Source organism: Puma concolor, chromosome D4 (assembly GCF_028749965.1).
Source record: "Puma concolor isolate L17-30 chromosome D4, mPumCon1.1.hap2, whole genome shotgun sequence".
Classification (NCBI taxonomy): Eukaryota; Metazoa; Chordata; class Mammalia; order Carnivora; family Felidae; genus Puma; species Puma concolor.
In genome coordinates, this window is record NC_141679.1 from 24,600,048 (window position 1) to 24,625,362 (window position 25,315).

Here is a 25,315-nt window from a genome sequence, read left to right on the forward strand (position 1 = left end):
TTTTCTTACCAATTTGGATGCCTGTATATATTTTTCTATTCTCTCTATATATTCTCTCTCTATATTCTCTCTCTCTTTATATATCTTCTGTATATATTTTCCTTCTCTGGTTGTTGTGGCTAGGACTTCCAATACTATGTTGAATAACTGTGGCAAGAGCGGACATTCTTGTTTGACCTTCTGGTCTTGTTTGACCTTTGAGGAACAGCTCTCAGCTTTTCACTATTGAGGATAATGTTACCTGCGGGTTTGACATTTATGGCCCATATTGTGTTGAAGTATGTTCCCTCTAAACCCACTTGGTTGAGAGTTTTATCATGAACACATGTTGAATTTTGTCAAATACTTTTTCTTCGTCTATTGAGATGATCAGCATTTTTATCTTTCATTTTGTTAATGTGATGTGTCAGTTTGATTTGTGGTTATTGAACCATCCTTGAATCCATGGAGTAAATTCCACTTGATCATGGTGAGTGACCCTTTTGATGTATTGTTGAATGTGGTTTGCTGATAATGTGTTGAGGGTTTTTGTATCTATGTTCATCAGGTATATTGGTCTGTAGTTTTTGTTGTTGCATTTTTGTCTGGATTTTTTATTAAGGAAATTCTGGTCTCAGAGAGTGTATTTGGAAGCTTTTCTTCCTCTTCCATTTTTTTGGGATAGTCTGAGAAGAATAGATATTAACTCTTCTTAAATGTTTGGTAGAATTCACCCTGACTTTTGTTTATTGGGAGATTTTTTTTTTATTACTGATTCAATATTGCCACTAGTAATGTCTGTTTAGAATTTTTATTTATTCTGGATTTGGTTTTGCAATATTGTACGTACATTTCTAGGAACTTATCCATTTCTTCTATGTTGTCCAGTTTGGTGGTATATATTCAAGTAGTCTCTTATAACCCTTTATAGTTCTGTGGAGTCAGTTATTCTCCTCCTATATTTCTGATTTTGTTTGATTCCTTTCTCTTTTCTTTTTTTTTCCTTGATGAGTCTGGCTAAGGTTTATTAACTTTTTTTATATTTCCAAAGAACCAGCTTTGGTTTCATTGATCTTTTCTACTGTTTTTTAAATCTCAGTTTCATTTATTTTCACTCTGATCTTTAGTGTGTTTCTTTCCTTCTATTAACTTTGAGCTTGTTTGTTCTCCTTTTTTTTTGTTTCCTTTAGGTTTAATGTTAGATTTTTTTTTTTTTTTTTTTTTGAAATTTTTCTTGTTTCCTGAGGTGGGCCTGTCTTGCTACAAATTTCCCTCTTAGAACTGCTTTCACTGTGTACCAAAGATTTTGGACTGTTGTTTTTTCATTTTCATTTGTCTCAAGTATTTCTATTTCCTCTTGATTTCTCCATTAACCCTTTGTTTTTTCAGTAGCATGTTGTTTAGCTTCCAATTGTTAGTGTTTTTCCCACCTTTTTTTTTTAAATTGATTTCTAATTTCATACCATTCTGGTTGGAAAAGATGCTTGATATGATTTCAGTCTTCTTACATTTACTGAGACATGTTTTGTGGCCTATACAGGATCTGTTCTGGAGAATGTTCCATCTGCACATGAAAAGAATGTGCATTATTTTGTTTGGGGATGGAATGTTCTGTTCAGTACATTTGGTCTAATGTGTCATTCAAAGCTACTGTTTCCTTATTGATTTTCTGCATGGATGATCTATATATTGATAAAAATGGAGTGTTAAAGTTTCCTACTATTTTTATATTACTCTCAATTTCTCCCTTTGTGTCTGTTATTTTATTCATGTATTTAGGTGCTCCAGTGTTAGATACATAGTTATTTACAATTGTTTTATCCTTTTGTTGGAATGATCCCTTTATCATTATATTATGTCCTTCTTTGTCTCTTGTTATGGACTTTCTTTTAAAGTCTTTTTTGTCTAAGTATTGCTACCCTGGTCTTTTGTTTTTTGTTTACATTTGCATGGAATTTTTTTTCTATTCCTTCACTTTCAGTCTGTATATATCTTTAGGTCTGAAGTGAGTTTCTTATAGGCAGCATGTTTTTTGTTTTTGTTTTTTTTTTTTTTTAATTGATTCCATCACTTCATGTCTTTTAATTGGAGCATTTAGACCATTTACATTTAAAATAATTATTGATAGGTATGCACTTACTTCCATTTTGTTAATTGTTTTCCAGTTTTTATAATTCTTCTCTGTTCCTTTCTTCTCTTGCTCTCTTTTCCTGTGATTGATGACTTTCTCTAGCACTATGGTTGTATCCCTTTCTCATTATTTGTTGTGTCAGGTTTTTTATTTGTGGTTACCATGAGGTTCTTATATAACATTCTAAGCACATAGCACTGTATATTGGTGGTCACTTAAGTTTGAACACCATCTAAAAGAACTTCATTTGTAAACTTTTTCATGTTTTATGGATATATGGTCATATTCTACCTCTTTATTTTCTGAGTCTTCTGAACTAACTTTTGAGTTACAATCGATTTTACTACTTTTGTCTTTTAACCTTCATACTGGCTTCATAAATGATTACTGCCTCTACTGTATGTTTGCTTTTACTTATAAAACGTTTTTCTTTCATAATTTGCTTCTAAATATAGCCTTTTTTTTTTCCACTTAAAGGAGTCCATTTCACATTTCTTACAAGGTCAGTTTAGTGGTGATGGCCTCTTTAACTTTTGTTTGTTTAGGAAACACTTTATCTCTCCTTTAATTGTGAATGATAACCCTGTGGGTACAGGATCAACGACCATTTTCGTGGCCCAGAGCAAAATGAAAATGTGGAGGTTTTTGTTCAAAATAATATTTTATTACTTGTAAAACATAAAAGGGTAATAGCAATATGTGAGTAACAATATTTATGTTACAACATGTGATACAAATTGCAAACAACAATATTTTGATCCCATAATTTTGTATAATACAATAAATAATAGCTTGTTATAGCAATATATGTGAATATATAAATATCTTGATCATAACATTTTTAGGGTTCATTTTTCTATAAACTTTTATTAAGTCATCAAAACTTATTTTAGCAACTGCATTTTTCAATTAATATAATTGAAAATAATATCAATCACCTGATAAATGTAAGATCACAAATAATTTTTGTTAATTTTCAGTTTTGAGAAGGATCTTTCTGCTGATGCAACTTAGTGGTGCTGTTAAGAATATTTCATAGGCTAACAACATTAGGATAAATTTCTGATAAATTATTTTGAAATATAAATTTGAGCATATCTAGAGCTGGTTATTCTTGCGGAATAATTTTTCTCAAAAGATTTAACTCTTCTTACAAATCAATTTTTTGTTAAGTCTGAATGTAGGTTTAAATGTTACTCTATATCATGGCATTTTAATGTTTCCTCTGATCTTTCCTATAACTTGTAGAAGTTGTACAAGAAGCTGAAAGTTAGTTTCATGATTTGTATATAATTTAAAATGCCTATTTATGAATTCTAAAGCTAGATCTTCAGTCACAAGGGAAAACTATTTTATAGTTGTTTGTTAATAACTGGCCCATGAAAGTTTTTATATGAAAATGGAGGGTGGATTCTACGGACTGTGAGGGTCTTTAATTTCTATTTCCAAGCCTGTGGGGATTTGCTTTGCATTGTTGCAGTGGTTTTCAAAACCAGAAATGCTAAACTCTTTGACGACTTCTAATGACTCTCTGATACAGTTTATTATAATGTCTGTGTGTACACTTTTATGTTGTTAACCAGTTACTATCAGAGTTTACTGCCCAAGTGCTGGCAGATATTGTTCCAGTGCTCAGGCCAGAGTTGTTATCTGTGCAGATGCTTCAGAGATGGGTTCCAGGGATTGACAGGCAAGCTGGCCTCCCACCACAGGTTCCAGGGCCAGCCACCCCTGTGTGGAATACCTCCTTTTTCCAGGGCCAGCTTCTGCTGCAACTGATACCATTGCCATTAATATGGGTTCAGGTTCTGGTGCAGGAGTTCCCCTCAGGGACCCCTGGTCCCTTAGAGTGCACTATGTATGCATGTGTACATGCCTGGTATCCAGGCCAACTGCACAGTATGGCATGGTGCCCACTGTTGCCTGACTGATCTTTACATTTCATTTTCCCATTGGACTTCACTTACAAAACACAACTTCAAAGATAAAAATTAAGAATTTCAAGATAGTGCTATCAGAGCATTAAACCAAAGAGCCCTATACAAGTTCACAGGTCACATGCCCATGAAACCACTCCTGAACCCAGTAGTTCAGGGGTGATTTTGCCCATCAGGGTGGGTTTCCTTGGGTTCTAATAGTGGATGATTCCAATTAAGCTTCTGAAAGCAAGAGTGTCAAGACATATTAGCACCAAAACTAGGCCCCCACCCAGGTTTGGAACAGAATGGCATCTCTTCCCCTCTGTAGAGTGGTTCTCTAAAAGATCTCCCAGAAGACTCCAGTGCTGGGCGGTCCTTAGACCTGCTTTCAGCTGTAGTCTCCTTCATTAGGGACGATAGCCAAATTGAAGAGTAGGAGTGGTAGCAGCAACAGACTTGGAAATTTCCCAGTTAGGATTGTGTTGCTCAAAAGTAGTCCCAGATGTGTTTGGTTTAGGATGAAGGGGGAGGTGCTCTGCTGCACACAATCAAGCACATCCAAATTGCTGGCAGCTCAAATATCCTCGACTTTAAGGCCATTGCAGGTGTTAACATCCAGTGGGCAAATGGAAGCCTACGCCTAGTCCAGGCTTGAAAGCGATACAGATCACTTCCTATGCAAATTCCATTGGCCACAACTCAGGAATACAACATACCTAAGTATACAAGGGCTGGGATATGTAGTCAAATTCTGTGCACAAGATGAAGAGGAAGCTATTTTCGTGTTCAGCTGCCAGTCTGCCACAAGAAATTTGAAAAATGGGAGAGTGGTAGTAAAATGTGTATAATGTGTCCCCAGACCTTCTGAGACAGGCATGTCCGTGGGAACACCTGGTATCTTGGGGCAGACTGCCCTGAAAGGCAGCTTTCCAGCTGTGATTCCTTGTACTTGATAATGTTTGGTTCACATTACAGCTTATGTTCTGGGAAGAGCACACGTGGAGCATCTAGCATTAAACAACTGCCAGCCAAGCTGGCTGGCATTTCTCAGTATACATGATCAAGTTGGCTTGACTGTACTTGACTGTATACTTTCTCAGTATACATGATCAAGTTGGCTTGATGTGTTGAACAGTCACGCACTGTTAAACTGATCCTGTAGGTGCAGATCAAAAATGTCAAAATCAGGACTATGGAGGCAAAAGGGAGCATTGAGATCATTTTAACCTTCTACCTGCCTCACATTGAACAAGAAATTCAAAATCAAAAATGGCAAGTAAATCGAGTGTATAGCATTAAAGATTCAATGCCAGAGGCTCACTTAAAATGATCTTCTGTGTAATTTACAGTCTTACACCAAACCACATGATATGATTTATTTTGGTAAATTTCAACCTGATTTTTGATGGCAAGGAGGAGGATATGAGTATCAGGCAATAAAATTATTCCTTGTCAATATTTTAGACAAAGAAGCTGGGGCGTTTGTTGAAAGAGGGTACCTAGCTGATTGGGCAAAGCCTTACAGGTAGAATGTCTGGAGCAGTCCTAGTTAATACCTGATATTGTGACATAATCATTAAAAACACCCCTTTCACTCTCAGAAGAGCCCTGGTTTGGACGATAAATTACATAGTAACCCTATGACCGGGGAGCAGTATGTTTATGTGGCCACCACTGTTCAAGGTCTGGTCCATAACTTTGCAGAATTGGCAGTTCAGGGGTGTCAGGACACCTGGGCTGATTCAGGGCAGGAGGAAGCGGATTCACATCAGGGAAATTACAGGAGATTGATGCTCACACCAGAACGTTGAATTTTTAACTTATTATGAAGACTGCCAAGCAGAGTAGAAACTAATGTGGGTTTGTTACTGTGTTCTCTCCCTTGAAGGATTGTCTCCGCAGAAAGCCAATGTTCATGATCATTATTCTTGCGGATGAGGAGTCTCAAGGTGACCGGTGTTTGCTGGAGAAGCTGCTGTAATTTGCAAGACACATTTCAGTACTCAGTACCCACAGGAAGTATATACAGCCATTGTCCTACTAAAAGTTTTTCTTTACAACCAGGAAAGTGGCCTCGGTTATCTTTCCAATGAGATATTTGATTAAAGCATCAGCTACAGGTAAAGAATAGGGATGCTTGGTTCCAACTAACCTTTTGTTCTTTACTAAGTCTCAAGCCCCCTCACTCACTTGCAGGGCCTGGCAGGGCCAGTGTCAGTGGCCGACATCCCCTGATGCCTGAGGTCCAGCCAGAAGCAGCCCTGTCCTTTCTTCCCCTGCTGCGGGTTGCAGAGATCCTCAATATTCTGGAGTGTGCTTAGTGTGACTCTCACCCCCAGCCACCACCCCAGTTCCCAGTAGACAATAGACACGATGGCCAAGAGAGGATTAAAATCAGTTTTATTAATAGGTTGGAGAGCACAGCTGGGATCTGAGACCCAAGTGAGGCTTCTTTTGTCCTCTCTGAAGTGATGGCAGCTGAGCCCATTGGGCGGGGCTCGCCAAACTTACCCACCCCATCACAGACCGAGGCTGGTGTGTGGAGAGCCGAGTCCTGGCTGGGCCCACCACGGGCTGGTCCTGCTGGGTCTGTTTACTGCATGTAGACTGGAAGCCCAAAAGCAGGTCCAAGAGAAAGAGAGAGAGAGAGAAGAAGCAGGAGGACAAGTAAGCAGGGACTTTTAATACATTATCTCCACCCAGTAGAGACAGATGGCCCAAAGAGTCTCAAATTCATCAACCACAACCATCCCGAGGTCACCCCACAGGTGGAACCTTCTCCCCAGTACTTTCCTTCCAGGCTGGAATGTGGTTAAGAGATCTTTTCCCTGTTGGGCTAAGCAAAGACTGTAGGAATAAGGAAAAGGGTTTCTCCCAAGAGATGAGGTTGGGTCAGGAGACTGGACTTCTCAAGGAATAAGTAGCCCAGAGTCACCTTGTGTGAACCTTCCAGTCTGTAGACACTAAGCCAAATAAAGTTGTGAGCTACGGCAGCTAGAGCTGGGACCATAGGTCCCTAAGTCACCTCATGCCTGAATAATAACCACAGAATTCTTTTCTTGCCTGTACTCTACAGACTGACCTCTGACGACTGCTGAGTAAGAACTTGACAGACTTCCCCCACTCCCCACCCTCAGGTGGGCAAAATGGATGAAAGTGGTCAAAAGGTACAAACTTCCATTTATAAGATACATAAGTCCTGGAGACGTAGCATACAACACGGGAACTCTAGTTAACAATACTATATTGTACTGAAAGTTGCTAAGTGAGTATATCTTAAAGGTTCTCATCACAAAAAAAATTAAATAATTCTGTGAGGTGATGGATTTTGACTACACTTCATGTGTGATCATTTCACAACATATACGTATATATAACCATTACGTTCTACACCTAAAACTAATAGAGTTTTATATGTCCATTATATCTGAGTAAAACAGAATGACAGACTTGAGGCCACCACAGCTGAGGTACAATTTGGCTTGACGTCTATGGTGTTCCTACAGAGCGCCCTTTTTGCTTCAACAGAAACACCTTCTGATTTAGCAATCAGGTATGGAGTTGTTAGCTTTGTGTCAAACCAAAGCAGAGGGCCTTTTAGGCCATGCTGTATGGAAGGGAAGATAAGAATAGAATAATAAGATTCTTCCAGAGCCCATGAACAGAAGTTTCATGGCAAGTGTTGCATCTGACGTGGCTCTCTCTGGCACAGGAAAGCACCCTTTTCTGCCAGAAATGACTACCTACCAATTTTTTAACATCCTGCAATCCTTCCTCCTATCTGTAATGAAGAACCCTCTCTTCTGTTTTTTCCATGCTTTGCTATTTCTCTAGTTATCTTAATGCCATTAATTAGACTATAGCTATCTTTTATATCTGGGTGCATTTTCAGTACACTCAATATTCCTGGTTTTAGCCTGAGTGATTTCTGCAAAGGGTTGATTCCATCCATTACTTGTAATTTGCTTTTTGTTTTGTTTCGTTTTTTCATACTATCACCATTCAAGGGTGACCTCATTCATGGTCAAATATGGAACCTTTCTGTATTTCCAATAGGCTATTTATACAACTTTCCTTTGAATAAAACTAAATGATTGCAGAAACATTTTTCCCCAGAGTATTTTTATTAGGGATTCCTGCCACCATATTAACATATAAAACAATCTGGATGTTGACATAGAAATGCAGGTTTCACTATACAAAGATAAGGCTCCAATCACAGGTCACATGGCCCCAGTATCGCTAGTATTTCAATGAAATCAACTTTTGAATTCTTCCCAGAGTTGTCTTTATAAATATTAGACAAACCACAAAATATATTCCAAATACATAACATTTTACAGTATGTTCCAAGCACAGACAGAAATACACGATACTTTACCTACATTTTTTTCATGATCAACTTGCATTAGCACTAAAGACAAGACTGTGTGTGTATATGTATTTGCCATATATGTGTGTATGTATAACCACAAATGTACACACAGTTGTTTGAACTGTGGAAAATTGAAAGCTTTGAGACTGTGGGTTTTATCCACCATGATATCTGAGAGGGAAAAAGAATAATATGTTACAAACTCCTCAATTGGGGAAAAATAAACACAACTGTGTATGAAAGGCATGTCAGTTGTGTGTATAAAAATACACACACATATATACAGATTCATATATAAACACATCTATACCAATAATATGGAATATACATATACTCACACACTTGCTTTGAATTCTGTATCTCACTATGTTATAAACTCACCATCTTTGGAAGCACTTTTCTCCTCATTTGATTCAGGCAGCTGGTGACTGTCTCCTAACAAAACTTAAGTGGATATTTCTAAAAGGCTGATGCCATTCTGACAAAAAGGTATTTCAGGATCCAAGTTTTATGTTTGGTGGCTAGTGCTTAAATTCAGCAGACCCTATTCTGTTAACTCCTTCACTTAAAAAACATTTCTATTCAATAATGATGTTTTTTGCCTGAAAGAGATGTTAGCTGGAAATGTTAAAAGTAATTTGTTACTCCCTAATATAAATCTGCATGGGTGGATTGTGTGTGGCATTTATCCTGTCAGTATTGTTCAGGGTTTCATGATGGGCAATAATATATTGCTTCCATGATTAAAAAAAATATTTAATATTACTTTAAAAGGGCAAGGGCTAGGTTTGTTATGGTTAGAACCTCAAAGGAAATGATAAGCATGATGACAAGGGGGACTAATTTTGTGCAGACTATACTGGGTACCCTTTTGTCAGAAAGTATGACTTGGAAGTCATAACAAAGGGGAGTAAAAACCTTTGAAAACTTCCAAAATAAACTATAGAAAATCTATTGCTACCAATAGAATTGGTATCAAATTTCAGGCAATAAAGATTCTTCAAGAAAAAGCAAAATAAATCACTGAAAGCACGTGAGAGAAAACACCCTACAAACTTAATAGCAAATGTGTATTATAGTTTGCTCAACTGAAGGCTTCATGAGCAGACTTTTTAAAACTTATTTTCAAACTTAAATGTCTAATACAGTGCTCAGAGCTCCATGAATGAGTAGGACAGGAATGGCCAATTTGGAAATCAGGCTCATGATAGAGTTGAAGCATCTATTAAAGTTTAGGAGAGAATATGGGCATCCAATCTCTTTGTAAATGAAGGGATTGGAACATTCTCAATCCAAGGAGAAATCCCAATGCCCTAAACTCCATACCCTTTTCTTTCTCAGTTATACCACAGTATTGGTAGGATCTGTTGCCTCACCATGCAGAGTACTTGTCTTTCTGTTGTGGATTTAATGGTATGAAGGAAGGTAGTAGAACATTTGTCCCCTCTGCTATCTGGCTAGGGAGTCATTTTACTATTTCACCCAGGCTGAAATGGTGGATCACCTAATGAATCCATTCTACTTTCTTAATGGGAGCCCCAATTATGAATGAGTTAAGATCTTAAGAAAACCGGGAAAGGAATATAATGGCCAACACAAACGAAGATCATCAGCATGATCAATAAGTCAAAATCCATTCTTTTCATATCCTCCCCCCATCCTTCTCACACACATACTTCTTTTGAAATTTCTTCCACAGAATCAAAATGAATGGCATGAGGGACCAAAAAACTATGCCTTAAAGTTTCTCCACTTTTATTTAGATCCACTTAAACATATTCGTGTCGACTCAACAGTAAGTACACATTATATCATCCAGTACCATGCATCAACACCGCTTTCAGAAAAGCTGGTTTGCCTGCCACCACTTGCGTACCAGCCTCACCAGAACTCCTGTTTTGCCACTTGCCCCATCCCCATCTGCTTCCACTCTTGGGTTAATGTACGATCATGTGCAATTAACTACCATAACTTTTAACTTTTTTCCTTTAGTTTCACTTTCTTTTAAAAACGTTCTGCTTCCCCAACCAAAATATTATGGACAGAATGCAAATGAAAGTCCTCTTGTCCAAATACTTTGAAAAACAGACTACCCAGTATCTGCTTGAGTGTTCTTAGTTTCTACATCCTCTAGTTCCATCATCCATTTTAAGAGCTTACTTACTACAGTGTCTTTCTACCTATTTTCTATCTCCTCTGAAGGTAACAAATTATGTAATTGTCCAGCCAAAAATATTTTAAAAAACAAACCAGTGCCAAAACATTAAAAAATTCCCGACATACCCTTTGTGCATTAGTCTTACAATCTGTACACTTAAATAACTCCAGGAGGCTTCTTTTTTTTTTTTTTGCTAAAAATTTACCAAAATATTTTGAACACATAAAAATAGTTTTAAAAAAACAGAAAACAAAAGCCCAGCATAAATTTAGTTGTATAGGCATCGGTTAGAGGACATTGTTTTCACTAAGGATTATATTCAAAAACTTTCTCTTGGGTTTTTACTAAAATTCTGATTCTGAACCTTATAATGGTGCTAACTATTAAAAAAGGGGGAAATCTAATTCAGCGCAATGTATTCTGTATTATGATATAATAGATAAAGAGTATGTCTGTAGTATACTAAAAAATAAACATATTTTTGGTTAAAGGCCATCTTCCTGACCTAGAACTAAAATAACTGCATTTGACTTAAACTTACTTAGCTGCAGTGAATTATGGAAAGCTAACTTAAAGTTTTTAATAATCAGTTATGAGTAACGAACACCTGTTGATGGCCCCATGACCATTCGGAACCAGGCAGTTGCTGAAAAAACCAAAAAAACAAATCACTAGTATTGAATATAGCCCTTAGTCACATGAGATATGAACTTTATGAGCAACCCAGCATGTAGAGAATGAGGTTTACTTTGCCAGCCACCCACTCCTTTAGAGGACAGTAGTAGTCATAGTGAAACTGCTCAAACTCTGGCGTCTGGCGGATTTCACATAAGAAGGAGAGATCAATACCTGACTCCAAAAGGAGGAGGAGCAGGGGGAATACAAAGAGCAGCAGCCCCAGGCCCACCACAAGGAGCCTGGAAAAACTCTTGACCAGTGGGTTCACCCGAATATGGCCGCTCAGAATGTCATAGCTCCACGACAAAGCTTGGCGAGCCTCCTTCAGCTCTTCTTCTTCGGCCATCAAAAAGGCATTTTCATCTGCTTCCAGTTCCTCAAATGAATCTGTGTCTTCTCTTTCCAACTCCAGCCTCGATGGACAGTCAAAGAGCATGTCAATCTCATCATCATCAACAGGGGTGGGGAGCAGGCTGGCACTCGGGTTGTATGCCAGTTCAGAGATGGTCAAGGGCTCTTCTTTTATTTTATCTTCCTCTTCACTTGGGGGGTTTTCATACTCCCGGGCTTCCTTCACTGGCGAGCTAGAGATCAAGGGGGCAGAAATGTCTTCTTTGGGTAAGGGAACACCTGTAAAGAGACATTTTTTACCCTTAATTTTATATTTCAGGTTGTGGGTTCCCTGCGCCCCCCCCCCCACAAAGATCTGTAGATGGAAACCAACCAAAAAAAAGAGAAAAAAATGGAATTCAGGAAACTGTTCTGTGGAATCCTAATTTTAACAGGGTCTGTTACAAAAAATGACTTTAAGGTGAGCATGCTAAACCCCAAATAACCAATGGCTGGCAATATTTGTGTGTGCAGTTATGGTCTGCAAACTTCCAACTTGGGCCATGTCGGCGAGAATAAGATGACAATAAACCACTATTGTAATTTTGAGCGGTGTCTTTTAGAAGTCAACACTATATAGAACTTCACTGCATGACAGATTATAGAATCTACTGTTCAATGATAGTCTATTTTTACATATTCTAGGTACGAGTTAGTGGTTTCGAGATTTAGATAACTGCGATCATGTATGCACAAATTTGCACCTTGCTCCCTTCATTTAACATTTTAACATTCTCTATGTTGAAATGGATGCCCATTGGGTTGAGTCACAGCTAATGGCTATGGAGAGTAGTCCCCAAACCCATGTGACAGGAAGGGCTGGAGAGAACCCCTGGAAGCTGCGGTACTCAGCAGTGCTCAAGCTAAGGGGTAGGTGGGCAGGGCTGACTGCCCTCCGGGCAAAGCAAGGAGCCCTGTTGGCCAGAAAAACTGCAGCATGAGTCAGCTTGAGTGAGGACAACAAAGAGCCTCACTAGCCTTTGAGCTGCTTCCCCTGCCGTGTCCAGGCAGGGAAACTAATTCATTGCCCCACTCATTGCTGAAAATTTTAAGCCCGCCTGACCATGGAGCCTAACCAGCACACGTCGGATGTTGCATAGACCATTCAACAGCCCTACTTCCAGTGGCACTTGAATGCAGAGCAAAACTAGTGGCCTCACCTGCCTGGGCTTTCCAGTGCACACTCTTGCTTAATCCAGGCCCCCAGAGAACAAACTATGCAGGTCCTGCATCCCATCCTGCTGCCCTAGCAGGGCAAGGAAGCTAATTCATAACCCTACCTTCCCTGATGAGTATAGCATCGAGTCCTGACCATCCAGTAAGCTTACCTTGAAAATCTAGGAAACTCTGGTGCCCATCGTACAGCCTCACTTGGGCCGGGCACCAAGCCAGCAGTCCTATCAAGCTATTCTCAGTTGGCAGCACACCTAACCACCCATGATCTCAGAGCTTAAACCCTTGCCATGCTCCCAAATAGTCCATAATAGCAGGCCCAAAGATGTTACTGGTAGACCTGTCCAGAAATCCAAACCAAGCTAACTGTTGAACTGTCTTTGACAAAATGAACCTGCAAAGTCTGGGAGAGGAGATCACTTACCACTTGCAGATACCAAAGTAAGGAATCAATAATCACAAAAAGGCAACTATGACTGCCCCAGAGGAAACTAATATAGCACTAATAACCTTAAAGAAATGGAGATCTGGGAACTGTCAAAGAATTCAAAATAATCCTCTTAAAGAGGTTTAGTGAACAAGAACACACAGATAACTAAACAAAATTAGGAAAATGAAAAATGAACAAAATGACAAGTTCAACAAAGAAGCAGAAACCATCAAAAAGAATCCTAGGGGCATCTGGGTGGCTCAGTTGGTTAAGCATCTGACTTTGGCTCATGTCATGATCCAGCAGACCGTGGGTTTGAGCCCCGCGTCAGGCTTTGTGCTGACAGTTGAGAGCCTGGAGCCTGCTTCAGACTCTGTGTCTCCCTCTCTCTGCCCCTCCTCTGCTCACACTTTGTCTCTTTCTCAAAAATAATCCTAGAGCTGAGGAATGGAGTAACTGAACTGAAGAATTCAACAGAGAGCTTCAAAGGCACACTCAACTATGCAGAAGGAAGAATTAGCAACCTGGAAGATTGGACATTTCAAATTATCCAGTCAGTAAAGCAAAAAAAATGAAAAAGTGAGATCAGCCTACAGACCTTATGGGATAAAATGAAAAGAAACAATACTGGCATTATGGAAATCCAAGAAGGGAAAGAGAAAAAAAGGGATAGAAAGGATATTTAAAGCAACAAAGGCTGGGCTTCTGGTCTAAGATACAACAAGAAGACCCTGAACTCACTTCCTCCACCTCCACACCAGATCTACAGCTAGTTACAGAGCAATTCCTCCTGAAAAATGGCGGGATGAATGAATAGCTTCTGCACAACACACTAGAACACATAGAGAATGGCAAGAGAGATGGAGACGTTGTAATGAAGGAAACCCCTACCCCTGATGCTGCCAGCTACACAGGGGAGAGCTAATACTGAGACTGGGAGCAGATTCACTGCAGCACAGAAACAAGCTGTGGTTAAAAGAGCAGCTACAATATGAAAGATCGAGCCCTAGAACTCTGCCAGATGGCAACAGAACTGCTAGAACTCTCTTTGGATCAGAGGGGCTGGCAACTGTCATGGTTTACATTCCCCTGCCATCTCTATAGCACAGATGGGAGCAGGGTCTGGATAGAATAGCCAGGCTGCCACCTCAGGGAGCCCTAGGCACCCAGCCCATACCAGTCCTGGATGCCCTGGGGCACACAAAAAGAGCTGTGGTTTAAAAAAGCAACAGGGGCGCCTGGGTGGCTCAGTCAGTTAAGCATCTGACTTCGGCTGAGGGCATGATCTCCTGGTTTGTGAATTCGAGCCCCATGTCGGGGTGCTGACAGCTCAGAGTCTGGAGCCAACTTTGGATTCTTTGTCTGCCTCTCTCTCTGCCTCTCCCCGACTTGCTCATGTGCTCACTCACTCGCTCTCTCAAAAATAAACATTAAAAAAGAAAAATTTAAAGAGCAACAACAATACAAAGGATCCAGCTCTAGAACTCTGCCAAATGTCAGGCAAGCTCTGGAACTCTCTCCAGGTCAGAGGGGCTGGTGACTAGCATGGTTTACAGTTTCCCTCCATCTTGGTAGCACAGATGGGAGCAGGGTCCGTGAGGCCTGGGACCCTAATTTACACCATTCCAATTGTCCAACCAAAGTGGCCCGGGCACAGCACACACGGAGGCATGCCTAATCAGTGCTCACGATAGCTCCAGTCATCTCACCAAGGTATCACAGGAGCAAAGCACCCTGCACTGCAGGCCCACACCTCAGCTCCAGATGACTTGCTAGGGCAAGCTCACACCTGCTTCAGGTCCAGCCACCCGAGCCAGAATGCTCCTTGCACAATGCACCCTGGGAACACCCAGCTAGTACCTGCCTCAGTTCCAGGCACCAGGGTGCACCCTGTGTGAGCACCCAGGACCCCCTGGCTTGTACCCACTTCAGCTTCAGCTGTTCTGCCAGGGTGCCCTCAGCACAAAGAGCCCTGCGAACCCCAGTCCATACTGGTCACAGCTGAGCCAGCCAAAGTAATCAGGAACACACAGGAGACAACCATACACAAGGCCATTGTTTTGTATTTAGAAGAGGCAGTTTTGCCACCTAAGTCATAGAAATAAACACAGAAAGTAAAGTGAGGAGACAGAGGAATATGCTCCAAATGGAATAACAAGACAAAATCAGAGAAAAAGAACTAAATGAAATGAAGATAAACCTATCTGATAAAGAGTTTACAGTAATCAACATATTGGGGCACCTGGGTGGCTCAGTCAATTAAGTGTCCGACTTCAGCTCAGGTCATGATTTCATGGCTCATGAGTTTGAGCCCTGGATTGGGCTCTGTGCTGACAGCTCGGAGCCTGCTTCCAATTCTGTGTGCCTCTCCCATGCTCATGCTCTGTTTCTCTCTCTCTCAAAAATAAACATTAAAAAAAATTAAAAAAAAAAATGCTTGCTGGCCTGGAGAAAAGAGTTGAACTCCAAACTTAACCAAAGAAATGAAAAAATATGCAAGAGAAAATCAATAGTAACTTAGTGGATACAGAAGAATGAACAGATCAGTGACCTGGAAGACACAGGATTAGAAAGCACCTAACCTGAACAGCAAAAAGAAAAAAAAAAATTTTTTTTTTTTTAGCATTTTATTTTTGAGAGACAGAGGCAGAACATGAGGAGGGGAGGGGGAGACAGCGAGAGAGAGATACAGAATCTGAAGCAGGCTCTAGGCTCTGAGCTGTTTGTTAACACAGAGCCCGACGTGGGGCTTGAACTCATGAACTGTGAGACCATGACCTGAGCTGAAGTCGGATGCTGAACCGACTGGGCCACCCAGATGCCCCCAAAAAAGAATTTTTAAAAGTGAGTATAGGTAAAGGGATCTCTTGGTCAAAATTAAGCAAACAAATATTCACATTATAAGGGTCCCAGAAGAAGAGAGGGCAGAACACTTACTTGAAAAAATAGTAGCTGAAAACTTCCCTAACCTTTGGAGGGAAACAGACATCCAGGTACAGGAAGCACAGAGTGCCAAACAAGGTGAACCCCAAGGACATTAAGTACAATATAATTTCACTTATACATGGAATATAAAAAACAAAACCAAAAAGCCGAAACAGACCTGTAAATACAGAGAACAAGTCGATGGCTGCAGGGGCAAGGTGTGCAAAATGGGTGAAGGGGAGTGGGAGATACAAGCTTCCAATTACAGAAGGAACAAGTCACAGAGATAAAAGGTACAGCATAGGGAATATAGTTAATAGTATTGTAATAGTGTTGTATCATGGTGAATGGTAGCTACACTTGCAGTGACCACAGCATAATGTATAGAGTTGTCAAATCGCTGTTGTCCATCTATGACTAATGTAACGTTGTGTGTCAACTATAATTTTTTTTTAAAAAGCAACAATGGCAGAAAACTTCCCAAACCTTGAGGGAGAAATACACATTCAGACCCAAGAGGCTCATAGGACCCCAAAGAGGTTGAACCTGAATAGAGCAACACCCAGTCATATAATTGTCAAATGTGAAAGACAATTAAAAAAAAATGTTAATGTTTTTATTTTATAGACAGGGATAGAGCGTGAGCAGGGGAGGGGCAGAGAGAGAGGGAGACACAGAATACGAAGCAGGCTCCAAGCTCTGAGCTGTCAGCACAGCGCCTGACGCGGGGCTCAAACTCACAGACCGTGAGATATGACCTGAGCTGAAGTCGGACGCTTAACCGACTGAGCCACCCGGGCGCCCCAAAAGACAAAGAATTTTAAAAGTAAGAGAAAAGAGAAGTTACATACAGCAGAAACCCAATGAGACTATTGGCAGATTGTCAACAGACACCTTTCAGGCCAGAAGAGAAAGGGATAACATATGCAAGCGATCAAAAGAAAAAAGCCTGTCAAACAAAAATGCTATACCCAGTGAAGCTGTCTTTCAGAAATGAAAGAGGAATAAAAACTTTCCCAAACAAAAGCTGAGGAAATTCTTTACCACTAGACCTACTTTACAAGACATGCTAAAGGTACCTCTTTTAGTGGAAATAAAAGGACACTAACATCATAAAAATGAAAAAGGGAGGGGCGCCTGGGTGGCGCAGTCGGTTAGGCGTCTGACTTCAGCCAGGTCACGATCTCGCGGTCCGTGAGTTCGAGCCCCGCGTCAGGCTCTGGGCTGATGGCTCAGAGCCTGGAGCCTGTTTCCGATTCTGTGTCTCCCTCTCTCTCTGCCCCTCCCCGTTCATGCTCTGTCTCTCTCTGTCCCAAAAATAAACGTTGAAAAAAAAAAAAAATGAAAAAGGGAGTGTAAAACTCACTGGTAATGGTAAAATACAGTCAAAGTTAGATTGTGTAGTATGGTAAAGGTGGAACATAATTCATGTGCCCTTAGTAAAAGGTAAAAAACAACAAAAATCATAAATAAAATCTTATTACACAATATAAAAATATGTAAACTGTAACCATAAAATGTGAAAGGGAGCAGAAGTCAAAGTGTAGAGCTTAGGAATTCTGTTAAAGTTATTATTTTCAAATACGGTGTTATAACTTTAAGATAGTTTATGTAAGCTTTATGGTAGCCACAAGGGAAAAATCTGTAGGAATTACACAAAAGAACATGATAAAGAAATCAAAGCCTACTGATACCACAAGACACCAAAACATTAAAAACAATAAGAAAAAGGATAAGAAACAAGGAACAATTATCAAAACGGCAATAGTAAGCCCTTAATTAGCAATAACTACTTTAAACATAAACAGATTAAATTCTCCAGTCAGAAGACACAGAATAGCTGACTGGATAAAAACAACTAGATCCAACAATATGCCTCCTACAGGAGGCTCACTTTAGTATTACAGACACAACATAGACTGAGAGTGAAAGGATGGAAAAGATATTTCAAGCATAGCATGGTAACAAAAAGAAAGCAGGGTTAATCCTTCTTACATGAGACAGAATCTACAGTATAAGTTATAACATTTCCTTTTTCATGTATAATTTTATAAGGTTGGCATTACCCTGACACCAAAGCCAGAAAAGAACACTACCAGAAAACTACAGACCAGCATCCCTAATGAATATAGATGCAAAAATTCTTAGTAAAATAATAGCAAACTGAATTTAGCAACTCATTGAAAGGATCATTTACCACAATCAAGGGGGATTTATACCTGGGAAGTTTCAACCTGCAATCAGTGTGATACATTACATTAACAGAATGAAAGAAGACATCTTATTTCAATAGACACAGAAAAGCATTTGACAAAATTCAACATCCATTTATGATAAAAACTCAGCAAATCAGGTACTGAAGGAGTGTACCTCAACATAATAAAAAGATCACATACGATAAGCCCACAGCTGACATCATACTCAACGGTGAAAGGCTGAATGCTTTTCCTCTAAGATCAGGAATGAGACAAAGGTGCCATTCTCACCACTCCTATTCAACATAGTACTGGAAATCCTTACCAGAGCAGTCCGGCAAGAAAAATAAACAAAAGGCATCAGAGTTGGAAGAAATAAAACCTGTCTCTATTAATTGATAACATGATTTTATAAATAGAAAATCCTAAAGACTCAACTAGAAAACTTTTAGAGCCAGTCAACAAATTCAGTAAAGTTGCAGGATATATAATTAACACACAAAAAAAAACAGTAGCATCTCTAAACACTAGCAATGAATTATCTGACAAAGAAATAAAACAATCCCATTTACAATAGCATCAAAAACAATAAAATACTTAGGAATGAACTTAACCAAAAAGGTGAAAGATCTCTACCCTGAAAACTACAAGACACTGATGAAAGAAATTGAGAAGACACAAATAGAAAGATAACCCGTATTTATGGATAAGAATTAATATTGTTAAAATGTCAACGCTACCAAAATCTATCTACAGATTCAGTGTAATACCTGTCAAGATTCTGATGGCATTTTTTTATAGAAGTAGAGAAAACAATCCTAAAATTTATATGGAACTACAAAAGACCTTGAATGGCCACAACAGTCCTGAGAAAGAAGAATAAAGCAAGAGGTATCACACTTCCTGATTTCAGTAACGTATAGTAATCAAAACAGAATGGTACTGGCATAAAAATAGACAAAAAAAATCATGGAACACAATTGACAGCCAAGAAATAAACTCAAGCATACCTGGTCAAATAGTACTCAACAGGGGAGCCAAGAATACTCAATGGAGAAAAGACAGTCTCATCAATAAAATGGTGCTGGGAAAACTGGATATTCACATTTAGAAGAAAGAAGCTAGACTGTTGTTCCTACTCCACTCACAAAAATTAACTCAAAATGCATTAAAGACAGACAAAAAACATGAAACCACAAAACACCTTGAAGAAAACACAGGAAACAAGCTCTTTGACATGGGTCTTGGCAATGATTTTCTAGATACGACACCTAAGTTACAAGCAACAAAATAAATAACTACGACTATGTCAAACTAAAAAGTTCTTCCCAACAAAAGAATCAACAAACTGAAAAGACAACCTACAAAATGGGAAGAAAAATATTTGCAAACCATCTATCTGATAAGGAGTTAGTATATAAATATATAAAGAACTACAACTAAATGGCAAAAAAAAAAAAAAAAAACCCAAAAATAATCCAATTAAAAATAGACAAAGTCCCTGAATAAACATTATTCCAAGAAGATATACAAATGGCCAACAGGCACATGAAACAATGGTCATGTATAGTCTTCGGAACTGAATTTAAGAAAACACAGAAAAATAAATCAGATTTGTGGTTACCAGAGGTAGTGGTTCAGAATTGTGGGGGGAATTGGAGGAAGGGGATTAAAAGGTCCAAACTTCCAGTTATAGAATAAAGTAAGTGCTAAGAATATAATGTAAAACATGAAGACTGTAGAAACACTGCGTATTATACACATGAAAATTATTAAGATAACAGATGCTGAGAGTTCTCATTGCAAAGAATTTTTGTTTTTTATTTATTTTTTTTATTTTTTAAAGTTTATTTTTGGGACAGAGAGAGACAGAGGATGAACGGGGGAGGGGCAGAGAGAGAGGGAGACACAGAATCAGAAACAGGCTCTAGGCTCTGAGCCATCAGCCCAGAGCCTGACGCGGGGCTCGAACTCACGGACCGTGAGATCGTGACCTGGCTGAAGTCGGAGGCTTAACCGACTGCGCCACCCAGGCGCCCCAGAATTTTTGTTTTTTAAAAATCATATCTGTATGAGACCGTGTATGCTAACTAACCTTGCTGTGGGAATCATTTCACAACATATGTAAGTCAAGCCATTATGCTGTACACTTTAAACTTACACAGTGATGTGGGGTGCCTGGATGGCTCAGTCAGTTAAGCATCCGACTTTGGCTAAGGTCATGATCTCACAGCTCATGAGTTCTAGCCCCGTGTCGGGCTCTGTGCTGACAGCTCAGAGCCTGGAGCCTGCTTCAGATTCTGTGTCCCTCTCTGGCTCTGCCCCTCCACCACTCATGCTTCTCTCTCTCTCTCTCTCTCTCTCTCTCTCTCTCAAGAATAAACATTAAAAATTATACAGTGATGTATTTCAATTATATCCCAATAAAACGGGGGGGGGGGTGGAGAAGATGTGCAGAAGTGAATTATTGGTTGTCTCTTTCAAAATTCAGATATTTCCTGATAGCTCTGCTATGATAGCACTGAGCAATGTATATGAACAATACCATAAGACATGTAAGCCACATACAAGGTCCAACAAGCACATGAAAAGATGCTTAACATCGCTAGTCATTAGGGAAATGCAAATCAAAACCACAAAAAGCACATTACACCCACTAGGATTGTGACTATTTTTTAAACCTGAAAATAACAAGTGTTGGTTAGAATGCAGAGAAATTAGAACTCTTGTACCAATTGGGGTTTAAAAATGGTTCAGCTGCTGTGGAAAACAGTTTGGCAGGTCCTCAAAAAGTTAAACATAGAACTACCATCTGATGCAGCAATTCTGCTCCAATGTATATACTCCAAAGAGTTGAAAACAACTACTCAAGCCAATACGTGTACACAAATGTTCACAGTAGCACTCTTCCAATAGTCAAAAGGTGGAAGCAACCCATCAGTGGTTGAACAGATAAAATATGGTGTGTTTAGGGGCGCCTGGGTGGCTCAGTCAGTTGAATGTCTGACTCTTGATTTTGGCTCAGGTCACAATCTCATGGTTCGTGGGATCGAGCCTCATGTTGGGCTCTGTGCTGACAGTGCAGAGCCTGCTTGGGATTCTCTCTCTCTCCCTCTGCCCCTCCCCTGCTCACACACTCTCTTTCTGTCTCTCTCAAAATAAACTAAAAAAAAATACGGTATATCCATACAATGGAATATTCAGCCATAAAGGCAATGAAGTATGGATACATGCTACATGAATGAAACTAAAAAAATGTATGCTAAGTGAAAGACAGACACAAAAAGTCACATAATGTATGATTCCATTTATCTGAAGTATCCAGAATAGGTCAGTCCATAAATAAAGTGCACTTATAGTTTCAGGGGCTGAGGGAAGAGAGGAATAAGTGACTGCTTAATAGGCTCCATCCTTTCGGGGTGATGAAAACATTTTGAAACTAGACAGAGGTGTTAGTTGTAAAACATTGTGAAGGAACTAAACACTACTGTATTCTTCACTTTAAAATGGTTTGTTGTGGGGTGCCTGGGTGGCTCAGTCGGTTAAGCATCTGATTTCAGTTCAGGTCATGATCTTAAGGTTTGTAAGTTCAAGCCCCATGTCAGGCTCTGTGCCGATAGCTCTGAGCCTGGAGTCTGCTTCAGAGTCTGTGTCTCCCTCTCTCTCTGTCTGCCCTCCCTCCCACTCATGCCTCTCTGTCTCTGTCTCTCAAAAATGAATAAACATTAAAAACAATTATAAAATGGTCAGTCACATGAATTTCACTTCAATAAAACTAAAAAAAATAAACGTAAGCCATAATCTTCCCACTACCATATAATACTCCATGAGGAGTATTTCTCTGAAGGGAGAAAATATTCACAGTGGAGAGGAACATGACAAGCATTAGGATTGTGGAATGCTAAATCCTTACATATCTCGTATTCCATATCCCCAGAAGGAGGGTCCGTGTGCTTTCTTCTTCAGGAGAGTAGTGAAAATAATGTATTGGATATAGGTTATATTACTGCTCTAGAAAGACCATTCCCATTCTGGTTATTTTGGCTATTTTCTTTGCTCCTGTGGTCACACAGATATTTCATACTTTTTGTACTAACAGCATCTCCTATGTATGTTTTTTCCTCCTCACATCTCCTAACACACAACGTCTTCTCCCTCTGTCTTCTGCTTTCCACATCCTTCTCCTATAACACGAGGGTAAGGGAAATATCATGTCTTCAGACTGCAGTATTTAACTGACGGCAAATTAATGCCATTCTTCCACCCCCACCCCCCCCCCCATGCCTTCCCACCTTTGGGTGGGTTTGCTCACACCCAAAACCTTGACTTTCCTGTATGTACACCCACACTGTACCTATCAGCAGCTTCTATGTCTCTACCTTTAAAACATATCCAGCATCAGACTACTTCTCACTACCTCCACTGTTACCACCCCGGTCCCAGCTGTTGTCCTTTCTCACCTATATTACTGCCCCAGCATTTTATCTTATCTCCCTGCTTCAGCCCATGCCCATGTTAGGGCCCCTATCAATACAGCGGCTGGACTGACCCTCACGAAAGCATAAGGCGGTTTATGCCATGCTGTTCAACACTCTCCCGTGGCCAGGACAAGCCAAGTCCTTACAGTCCCTACTCAGCGTGCTGTGTCCTTCCCTCCTAACCTCTCTGACCTTGTTCCCCTATGGCTCTCTCCTTTGTTCACTCCATTGCAGCCACACAGATGGCCTGTTGTCCCTCAGCTATGCCGGTGTGCTCCCACCAAAGGGCCTTCGTACCTGCCGTTCCGTCTGCTTGGAGCACTCGTCCCTCCAGATTGCTTCACACTCGCTCGCTCTTCACGGGTCTTTAAACAAATCTCACTTTCTCAGTGAGGCCTTTTCTAGCCACGTTATGTAAAATTTCAGCCCCTATTCGCAGCGCTCCTGACTCCCCTTCCCTCATTTATTTTTCTTTTGAGAAGTACAGGATACAAGGACGAAAAGTAGAGCATAAGCAAAAAGTGAAGGCAGTAGCTTCTGGGGAAGACAGAATCACAGTAACTAATACAGGGTCACAAAGGCCAGTGGCTCCACAGGCCAGGCAGGTACTCAATGTGAATGAGTGTGGGACATTAGGGAGTGCTGGGGACTGGGGAAAATTGACCATATTGAGCTTCATCTGAAAGCTTTAAAATTCCAATTTTAAAACACACCCATACAGCTCACACAAAATGTGCCTGTGGGTCCTTTTTGGCATATAGGCTGTCTGTCTATAACTGCTGCTGTGACTAAATCGGCCAAATTGCTGATGTTTCAAAGTCACCCAAGTGTTCTACTACTTTGATCTCAATCACAGTAGTATTCACTTATTTTCCTGGAACAGAGGAAGTAGGCAAGGGAATAAGTGCTTTCTTGTCTTTCATAATTTTTCTAGCCACTACTGTTAGATGTCTGGAGTTTCGTATTACTATGCTCGAACTGTAACTAAGGTTGCCAGGGTAGAGTGGTAAGGAGACCATACAAAGGTTAGGCGACCCTGGGTTTAAACACCAGTGCTGTCACTTACCTGTGAGACTTTAGTTATTAAGTAACTTCAATTAAAAGTTAATAGTCTAGGAACTCAGGTTGCTTCCCTAGATCACAGTAGTAACACCTATCTCATAAGGCTGGAGGGAGGGCTCAATGTAATTATGGATGCAAAGGTGTTATCTATGGCAAAAAAAGAAAACCTATAGAAATCAGATGTTACTATCTTACCCAAGAACATTAGGCTACATTTGCTCTTATCATTCAGCAATATCATTTTATCACCATGTAGGTTATTTTTCTAAAAAGTCCACTGTTGTCAACCACAAGGAGAATTATATTATAGTTGCCTATCTGTATTTTTTGTTTTCTTTATATGCTACATGCTTAAAGTTTCCTATCCACCTTTTCTGGTGAATTCTAACGAATATCCAAAGAGACCAGGGGTGTCTGCGTAGCTCAGTCAGTTAAGCATCCAACTCTTAATTTCAGCTCAGGTCATGATCTCACAGTTGTGAGTTTGAGCCCCACGTCTGGCTCTGTGCTGTCAGTGCGGAGCCTGCTAGGGATTCTCTCTCTTCCCCGTTCTCTCTCTCTCTGCCCCTATCCTGCGCTCTCTCAAAATAAACTTAAAAAAAATAATATCCAAAGATACCAGAAATACTGGAAATTAGTAAGATTTATCTACACTCCTTTATTAAATTTATTTTTACTTCATCCAAATATGAAAAGTTTCCTGAATATATTTACAAAGCTCAATGGCTGACGAAATTTTTAGAAATGACAATAATAGAGGAAAAGGAAATAGCTTTCAAATTTATATAATTATGCTGCCCCAATTAAAATTAGATAATGGCTGTAAAGTTTCTAACACATAGGAAACGTGCGATAAATATTAACTATTATATATTAGTACAATAATATGTTTTAATGCCATTATTGTCATTATTCAATTTGAAGAAATACTCTATTAAGTGAAATAGCAAGAATCAAAAGACACTGATGGAAAAGACTGGCCACTGATGATAAACAGGCAATGTGCCTGCCATGTATAGTCAAGCAGGTTGCACACTGCCTATTCCATATAACACCGTTAACACAATCCCAATGTGATGGCACTCCCTAAAGATAAGCCACTCACCGCAAAACAACCTACTCAGCAGGATTCTAACAGATGCTGTTGCTGAAAATGTTATTCCTCTCATTGCTAAAGGGAAAATAGACCTTTTACATACACAGAAAAATTAGTGGCAGATAAAAATGGAATAAGTATTGCACACATTGACATTCAGAAGTCAGCCCCTCCATTAACTGAGCATACGACCGAATCCAAATAATACAGCAGAGATTACCAGCAGCATATGCGCATACAAAAGAGCTAAAGGGACTGGCTAATGGTCTGTATCTGGTTTGCCTGTGTGTGATGATCTTTGTGATGAAGCAATGCAGTATCAGTGG

The 25,315-nt window shown here is 39.8% G+C and overlaps 1 protein-coding gene across 2 annotated transcripts in view; it reads right to left on the bottom strand.

Annotated features, from left to right (window-relative positions):
• Positions 1-6,412: 6,412 nt before the first annotated feature.
• FRMD3 (FERM domain containing 3) overlaps positions 6,413-25,315 on the bottom strand; it is a 308,105-nt gene continuing 289,202 nt past the window's right edge. The window contains exons 14-15 of one of the 2 annotated variants that reach the window (XM_086685077.1): positions 11,412-11,870; positions 6,413-6,636 (exon numbers count right to left, since the gene is read on the bottom strand). In XM_086685077.1, the coding sequence (XP_086541203.1) occupies positions 6,623-6,636; positions 11,412-11,870 (473 nt within the window). In that variant the 3' untranslated portion in view covers positions 6,413-6,622. Of the gene's footprint in view, positions 6,637-8,132; positions 11,871-25,315 lie in introns of those variants that run through there. The other variant, XM_025931579.2, reaches the window with a different exon arrangement.